General features: G+C 47.5%; 1 protein-coding gene across 1 annotated transcript; it reads right to left on the bottom strand.

Annotated features, from left to right (window-relative positions):
• Positions 1-1,266: 1,266 nt before the first annotated feature.
• Positions 1,267-7,939, bottom strand: MRPS24 (mitochondrial ribosomal protein S24). The gene is made up of 4 exons (XM_049893587.1): positions 7,760-7,939; positions 7,607-7,675; positions 7,409-7,520; positions 1,267-5,823 (listed from the first exon to the last, which is right to left on the bottom strand). The coding sequence occupies exons 1-4, from the start codon at positions 7,796-7,798 to the stop codon at positions 5,540-5,542; spliced, it is 504 nt and encodes a 167-aa protein (XP_049749544.1). The 5' UTR covers positions 7,799-7,939; the 3' UTR covers positions 1,267-5,539.
• Positions 7,940-9,009: the final 1,070 nt, after the last annotated feature.

The raw sequence follows: 9,009 nt of genomic DNA, 5'->3' as shown, positions 1-9,009 counted from the left end.
AAAAGACATGCCTGAGAAAGCAGTTTTAATAACAAGTTCCCAGAAAAGCATGTGCTACGATTGTTTTGTAACTATCCTGTGATCAGCCAAAAAGCAAGTATGCCTGCAATTTTTTTTTTAAACCAATTATGTAACCTACCTATACACAGGTATCCAATAGAAGCCCCTCCCCCCACTTTGCTCAGCCCTCCCTTTTGTGACCTCAATCAAAAATTAACCAACCAATGATTCTGTTGTTATCTCTTTGTTTCTCGCCCTCTATCCGTCCTTTCTTAGGACACTCTTGCTGGACTCACAGGTTCTCACTTGTGTGAGGTAGTGATCTCCCTTCAGTAAGTGGAGTGAACTTCTCTTGCTGAATAAATTCTCTGAACTTTTATTTTAAGGTTTAAGCAGTTCTCCTCATGGAGACAGGTTCATAAATGTCCTGAACTGGTCAGACTTGAAATCAGTATTTTCCTGAGGAAACATTAAGTTTCCTGTGATAACAATGTTAGGGCCTTGTTCTGGATTAGGCCTTGGCTTAAGGGGATGCTGTGGCTGGCTTGATCTACCCAGACCACTAACACTTTCTCCGTATCAGCAATAAGGCTGTTTGCTTTCTTATCATTGTGTGTTCACTGAAGCAGCACTTTTAATTTCCTTCAAGAACTTTTTCTTTGCATTCACAACTTGGCTGTTTGGCACAAGTGCCCTAGATCTCATCCTATCTTGGATTTCGACATGCCTTCCTCACTAAGCTCAATCATTTCTAACTTTTGATTTCTTCCTTTCACTTGAACACTTAAGAGACTTTTTTAAGGTTATTGATTGTCCTGATTTCAATATTGTCCTATCTCGGGGAATAGGGAGGACTGAGGGAGAGATACGGGGGAATGGCCATTCAGTGGACCAGTCTGAACACACACAATATTTACTGATTAAGTGCACTGTATTATATGGGCGTGATTTGTGGCGCCCCAAAACAATTACAATAGTAAAATAAAAGATCACTGATCACAGATCACTATAACAAATACATTAACAATGAAAAAGTCTGAAATATCGTGAGAATTACCAAAATGTGACAGACACATGGACTGAGCACATGCTGTTGGAAAATGGCATGGATACTTGTTCTATGCAGGGTTGCCACAAAACTTCAATTTGTAAAAAACGCAGTATCTGCAAAGTGCAATTAAGTGAAGCCCAATGAAATGAGGTATGCCCGTATATTTATACAGTGTACTGGTTTTGCTTCTCTACAGAACCTAGCCTAAGACAGTCTGATTCAATGAGAGTTTCAGCATCAATCAAGATGAGGATAAGTTCAGGGTCGGGGTCAAGGTAATGGTCATTTCAGAGTGACAGTAAGGTTCATTTTAAGGGTCACGGTCTGTGTCAGGACACAAATCAAAATCAGGGATTAGGTTCCCTGTCAATGTCAAGTGCAAGATCAGATCAGCATGAGTGTAAGGGTTAGCATCAGAGTAATGTTATGGGTAACCGTGAAGGTAAGATTCAAGATCAGGCTGAGTTAGTGTCAGGGTCAATTTGAGGTTCAAAGTTATACGGGTGAGGTTTAGGATGAGGCTACATGTCTGGATCAATGTGAGGGTTAATGTCAGATCAGGGTAAAAATCATGGTGAGCTCCAGGGTTGTGAGGAATGTCAGCATCAGGGTGAGCATGAGTGCGGTTCAGGGTCAGGACGAGGTTCAGTGTTAGGGTAAGAGTCAATGTAAGGATCAAGGTCAGAATCAGGTTTGAGGTCAGGTAAAGCATCAGCATCAGTGAAAAGGTCATGGTTCCAGTTAAGGTCAGAGTCAGATTCTGTGCATGAGGCTCAGAGCTAGGGTCATGGTCAGAGTAAGGGTGAAAGTTCAGGTTAGGGTCAGGGTAAGTTCTGCATGAAGGTCAGAGTGAGGGTCATAACAGGGTGAAGCTGAGAGTCATGGTCACAGTCAAGAAAAGAATGAGGGTCAGCTCAGGGTGAGTTTCAGCATCAGGCTCAGGGTAAGGGTAGGTTCACAATGAGAGTCAGAGTCACGATGGAGGTAAAGATCAGTGTCAGGCTAGGGCGACAGGTATAGACCAAAGTCGAGGGTGACATGAGAAAGATGATAATTAGGGTCTTGGTTAGGATGAGGGTCAAGTTCAGGCTTAGGTCAGATTCAGGTCAGGGTCTAGATGAGAGTCGTGGTCAGTTTGTGGGTCATAGTCTGGATGAGGGTCAGGATCAGGGTGCTGGTAAAGAAAGGGATAGTGTATGAGTAAAGCTTGAGTTTAAGGTTCAAGGACAGTGTCAAGATATGGGTGAGGGTTCAGGTCAGGACGAGGGTAAGGGTAATGTTAAGGTCAAAGTGAGGGTCAAAATGCAAAGATCTGGGTGAGTCTCATGGTCAAGGTTAGGATGTGGATAAGAACAAAAGCAAGGGTCAGAGTAGACTCAAGTTAAAGTTGAGTTCAAGGTTAGCAACAAGGTCAGAGTCAGGGTGAAAGTCACACTCAGGGTAAGGGTCTGAGTCAAGGTGAGGATAAGAGCAGGGCCATGGTCAGGGACAGGGTAAGGGCCAGTGTCAAGTTGAGGATGTGTGTTAGATTTAGGATCAAGGTCAAGGTCAAGAGAAGTTTCATGACTAGTGTGTGGACTGGGGTTAGAAAAAGGGTGAGAGGCTCAGAATCAAGGTGAGGGCAAGGGACGTGATCAAGTTCAGCATCAGTGTCAGGGTGAGGGAATGTTCACAGTCAAGGTCAGAATCAGAGTAAGGACAAGGTTCAGAACAGATTCAGGACAGGGTGTTATGGTAAGAAAACAAAACTAATCCCGTTGCCGTAGAATCGATTCCAATTCACAGCAACCCTGTAGGACAGAGTAGAACTACCCCATAGTTTCCAAGCAGTGCCTAGTGGATTTGAACTGCCTACCTTTTGGTTAGCAGCTGTAGCACTTAACCACTACACCACCAGGGTTTCCTATGGTACGAAGGTATGCGTCAAATTCAGATTAAGTGAGGTCCAGCATCAGATTGAGGGTCAGTGTAAGAGCAGAGGTCAGAATTCAAGTCAGGATGAAACTGTGGTTCAGAGTCGAGGTTAGAGTCAAGTACTAGGTCACAGGCAGTGTAAGGATTAGGGTGAGGTTCATACACAGGGTAAGGCTCAGGAAAAGGGTGAAGGGCAGTCAGAGTCATGGTCAGGGTCAGGCTCAACTATAAAGTTCAGGGTCAGTTGAGTGTCAGGTTTAAGGTAAGGTTGCATGTCAAGGAAGAGTCTGTGTGATGATCACTATCAAAGTCAGGGTGAAAGTCATGGTAACATCCAGGATTATTGTGAGGGTCAGAGTCAGAGTGAGTGACGCGGCAGTTCAGGGTTGGGCTACATGTCAGATACAGGGTCAAGGTCAATCATATTCTAGGTGTGAGACACAGACTGAGGATCTGGTTAGGGTCAGGTTCAGAGTTAGGCTATCACTACCATGGTGAGTCAGGGTCAGGGTGAGGATAAGTTTATTTCATAATCAAGGTCAGGGTCAGTGTAAGTTCATAGTCATGGTGAGGTTCATGATGAAAATGAGGGTGAATCAGAGGACCTGAATAATAATCAGGTTCAGGGCTGCTGAGTGTTAGCAACAGGGTCAAATGTAGAGTCAGATCAGTGCAAGACAGGGTCTAGGTGAGGGTTAGTATATCAGGTTGAAAATCAGAGAAATGGTATAGGCGAGGGTTGAGTTTCAGGGCCAACGTCAGGGGTCAGGTCAGGATGTGTGAGAATCAGATTTAAATGACTGAGTTTCAAGGCCAAAGTCATGATAGGGATCTAAGGTCATGGTGAAAATAAGTTAATGTTGGGTCAGATTCAGGGTCAAGCTCAGGGGACATGGTCAAGGAATGGTCTGGGTAAAAGTGAGGGTGATGGTCAAAGACACCTTGAGGTTGAGGGTGAAGGTCAGGCTGTGTATCAGTCAGGATAAGGCTCAGGGTGAGGGAGAGGATTAGTGTCAGAGAGAGTATAAGGCTGAGGAGCAGGTTCAGTGTCAGGGTGTGCTTGAGAGTCAAGGTTAGTGTGAATCATGGCTGTTGTCAAGTTCAGGGTCAGGATTAGAATAAGGGTGTTAGGTGGAGAGTCACGGTCAGGTTGAGGATAAGTGTGATGGTCATGGTTAAGGTGAAGGCTGGGGTCAGGGTAAAGCTGGGGGTCAGCAATTCCTGCTCCACAGGACCCCTTCCCTGACCAACACCATGCAACTTTCTGAAATGCTCTTCCCCCATTTACCTGCATGTCTACTCCCTTCGCCTCCTTAGAGTCTTTAATGTAGCCTAACCCTCCCTGTCCCCCTCCACTAGAATGGAACTGTCGCTAAGGCAAGGATCTTGGAATGTTTTGCTCATTAATCAAGGATTTCATTTTACTTGGATCCACAATCAACAGCCATGGAAGCAGCAGCCAAGAAATCAAAAGACGCATTGCATTGGGCAAATCTGCTGCAAAGGACCTCTTCAAATTGTTGAAGAGCAAAGATGCCACCCTGAAGACTAAGGTGTGCCTCACCCAAGCCATGGTTATTTTCAATCACATCATATGCATGTGAAAGCTGGACAATGAATAAAGGAGACCGAAGAAGAGTTGACGCCTTTGAATTGTGGTGTTGGCGAAGAATATTGAATATACCATGGACTGCCAAAAGAACAAACAAATCTATCTTGGAAGGAGTGCGGCCAGAATGCTCCTTAGAGGCAAGGATGGCGAGACAGTGTCTTATATACGTTGGACATGTTGTCAGGAGGGATCAGTCCCTGGAGAAGGACATCATGCTTGGCAGAGTACAGGGTCAGCAGAAAAGAGGAAGACCCTCAACAATGTGGGCTGACACAGTGGCTCCAACAATGAGCTCAAGCATAACAACGATTGTAAGGATGGCGCAGGACCGGGCAGTGTTTCCTTCTGTTGTGCACAGGATTGCTATGGGTTGGAACCAACTCAACGGCACCTAACAACAACAGGCACTTCAGAGTGCTTGGCATACAGCACGTGCTCATTAAAAGTTTGTTTAATGAATGGATAACTGCGTTAAAAGTAATCCTTAAAAAAGGTACATGTGGAAATAAAACGCAATAAACTGTTAACAGTAGTTCTCTTTGGAGTAAAGTTATAGGAAAGCATCATGGTCTACTTGATTCATGTCCCTATAGTCTTCATTTAAAAAAAAAATTAATGCTGGTTATAGTCATGGAAACGGGTCTTTCTATCTAGAGGGAATATGAAGAACTTTAAGTGCCCAACATAGAACTCAACAAAGCACAGTAACTACCTAAGCTTCAGACAACTGACAGCTTTCCTGGGAGCCCTGGAGCCTCCAGAAAAGCCCTGCTTTAGTTCACTCACCTAAGCAGTAGACAGACCGAGAGGCAAGACAACACAGAGGGATTTATTCAGCAGCAGCTCTGGAAATGACGCCTTGGCCCTCTGATGGGTTGTATCTCCCCATGTTCTACTTCATTCCTTTCCCACCCATTTCTGTCCCTTGTAGGCCAGGGCTTGAAGCAAAACAGGGGATTGTCCTAGAGGTACTTATATACCACCTTGGAGGGCACAGTTTGGAGGTGCAGACGCACAGGACACTTGTAAAAGTGGGACAGCAGAGTTTCACTATAGCCCACGAGGAAGTAGAACTTGTGGGCAGGCAGCTGCCTCAGCACCAGGGCACAGATCTCCAGCTGGTTAGCCCGACGCTTTAGGATCACCTGGTCAGCCAGGCAGCCTGGGAAGGTTCCCCACATGAACTTGCGAAGGAAGACGTCTTCCACTGTTCGTGCCGCAGCGTGGTCCTCCCCATCCAGGTTACCTGAAGTGAGGTTACCATCAAGAATCAGCCCTGCTGCCTCGGAACTTGCCAAAACTCCAGAGGTAACACCTGAAAGCACTGGGCACTCAAACCTGGCATGCCCTCACCCACCCTACACAGCTGTTTCGCTTTTCCTCTGCGCGTGGATGCAGAAGAACAACATTTCAAAGCTCAAGGTACATTATTTCATTAAATTCCCAGACCAATCCTGTGAAAAAAGGACAATCATTACCCTTGTTTTACAAAATGGAAGACTGAGGCCTGAAGCCAGGGCACAAAACTCAGGTGATCCCTCCACATCTAGCCCCCTTTCCACGTGTTCTTGTCTACTTTACTTTTCTGAGGTTAGGGACACACGCTCTCTCAGGAGCCAGAGTTGCTGCCTCATCAGTGGATTCTCATAATGTGGTCCTGGGCCCCTGGACTCCTTTCTATGCCCACTTAGAACCAGAACTTGAAAGGGAATAGGCACAGGAATCTGTATTTTAAGTAAATTCTCCAGGTGCATCTCAAACATCCAAGCTGAGAACTCTCTTACTGAACAAAATACACACTTTGTAGAGAACAGTTTAGCAGTCGACTGCTAACTCACAAGGCTGGCAGTGTGAACCCACCCAGCAACTTCACAGTAGAAAAGACCTGGTGATCTGCTGCTGTAAAGATTATTAAAAACAAAACAATTCCGACTCACAGCTAGAACACCCTATGGGGCAGTTCTACCGTCACATGGGTTCACTATGAGTCGAAATCGAGGCTACGGTAGCGAACGACAGAGGATGGAAAACTGTGTTATTTAGAACGCACTCTTCCCGGTGATCTGATTCTACTGGGGCTTACCTCCTTTCACTGCCACTGAGCTGTTAATTACATCTCTTTTATCTGTAAATAACTGGTAAACACATTGCTGTGGATTCTGACTCATAGTGACCCTATAGGACAGAACAGAACTGCCCCACAGGGTTGCCAGGGGTATGATCTTTATGCAGCAGACTGCCACATCTTTCTCTCACAGAGCCGCTGGTGGGTTAGAACCTCTGACCTTTGAGTTAGCAACCAGCTCTTAACCACTGTGCCACCGGGGCTCCTCAGACAACCGATAACAACGCAAAATGATTTGATTCCCCACCCTATAGAAAAAGCCAGTTTTGCATCCATTTTCAAATTCATTCAGGTATACCGGATCTGGAGCCCGGGTGACACAATGGTTCTGCTGCTAACCAAAAGGTCGGCAGTTCGAATCCACCAGCCACTCCTTGGAAACCCTATGGAGCAGTTGTACCTTGTCCTATAGGGTCGCTATGAGTCAGAATCGTTTCTACTGCACCGGGTATACTGGGTCTACACAAATCTCAGCTTTCTCATTGCTCCTTTGAACCGGTTTTAAGAGATTTCTGACTCCTTCGTTAATTACTGAATTAAATAAAATCTTTGTCACCTGTTCGTCTTATTTTTATATGACAGTCATTTTTCTAAAACTGTCCTTTAACATAAAAAAAAAATTTTTTTTTTTTGAGAACTCCTTTTTCTGAGCCCTGTGGTCGCCGTCCTCTCCCGCCCGCCCCCCTCTCCATCACTGTCCCCTCACCTGTGTGCAGCGACAGCCAGCCCTTGCGGTGGGCGATGTAGTGCGGGGCGTGCGCCTCCCCGTAGGTCACTGGCTTGTCCCCCTTGCCCACGCGGACTCGGGCTGCCCGGTTCTAAAAGCAAAAAGGAGCCGTGAACCCCGCACGCGCACGGGCCCCGGCAAGCGCGCGCCCGCCTCCCGCCGTCTCCGCGCGCTCACCTTGGCGCAGGCCGAGGAAGTGTGCAGAGCGCGCCAGGCGCACAGCAGCTGTCGGCTCCCTGCCAGGACCTGCGGGAGAGGGGTGTAAGACGAAACCCAGAGCCCACCGACCCCTCGGCCCCCGCCGCGGCCCCTGCCGCGTCGCCCACTCACCCGCAGCCGGAACCCTCCGCCGCACACAGGCGCGGCCATCTTGGGTCGAACGAAAGGCGCGGGACGTGCTCAGCGGGGGCAGGGCTCGGCCGGGGCGGAGAAATCGGGGGCCTATCCCGTGTGTGGGTGGGCTCCGAGAGCGGAAGTCGCCGCTCGGCTGCTGTTAGACCCGCTGGACCTGGTCCCGGTAGGTCTGGGAGCTGGAAGTGGGGTTTTTCCGGCCTCCCCTCCACAGCCCTTGTAAATGCTCTTGCCTGCAGTTCTCCGCTCCGCCACGGCGTTGCATCAGATTTCAGATCCGGAAATTTGATGATGCGAAAAATGAGGTTTCGCCCTCAAAGAGGCGAAGGAAGGACGATGGATGTTCTGAAGAACGAGAAGGGCTAAGGGAAAAAGTCGAGGCTCCGCCAGAGCGTCTCCGGCGCCCACCGGACCCCTGACCTCGTCCAACCTGGTTTTTTTTCGGGTCCTAGAAATTGGGCTGCTGAGCTCTGCGCCTTTGAGGCAAGATAAGGAGGTAAACCGGGGCTGGACCTCTCCATCTCCAAATAATATTCTTAAACAAAACAAAACTGCCGCTTTGACCTAGTATAAGAAGAAACGTGGTTAAAGCTTTACCCAATTCTTCAATGATGAGTTACGCAGAGGGTAAGGTCTGGCTACATTAAGACCATAAGCCTGGTGGGTGGCTGGCCTTTGGGGAAGGGAAATTTTTAAGGAGGAAAGGGCCTGAGAGCAAGGTAAGTCATGGGGATATTATGGAATTTAAACCAAAACCTTGGCACTGTAGTTGGCGTCCAGTAATTATTAACGTAGGAAACCCTGGTGGCGCAGTGGTGAAGAGTTTGGCTGTTAACCAAAAGGTCGGCAGTTGGAATCCACGAGGAGCTCCTTGGAAACACAATGGAGCAGTTCTACTCTGTCCTGTAGGGTCGCTGTGAGTCGGGATCCACTCGACTGCAATGGGTTTGGGTTTTTTGGTTAGTCATTAATGTAAGGTGCCCTGATGGTACAGTGGTTAAGGGCTTGGCTGCTAATAGAAAGGTCCACGTTGGAACCCACCGCCTGCTCCGCAGGAGGAAGATCTGACGGTCTGCTACGGTAAACATTACAGCCTTGGAAACCCTATGGGGCAGTTCTACTCCGTCCTGGTGGGTCGCTATGAGTCAGAATCAAATGGACAGCAACAGGTTTGGGTTTTGCTTTAATTATTAATGTCAGAGGGAAAATAGCGACACTGGTTTTCTTCC

Source organism: Elephas maximus, chromosome 8, assembly GCF_024166365.1.
Source record: "Elephas maximus indicus isolate mEleMax1 chromosome 8, mEleMax1 primary haplotype, whole genome shotgun sequence".
In the NCBI taxonomy this organism is placed as follows: Eukaryota; Metazoa; Chordata; class Mammalia; order Proboscidea; family Elephantidae; genus Elephas; species Elephas maximus.
The sequence above is the reverse complement of the archived record's forward strand: the minus strand, read 5'-3'. Positions and strand labels throughout refer to the sequence as shown.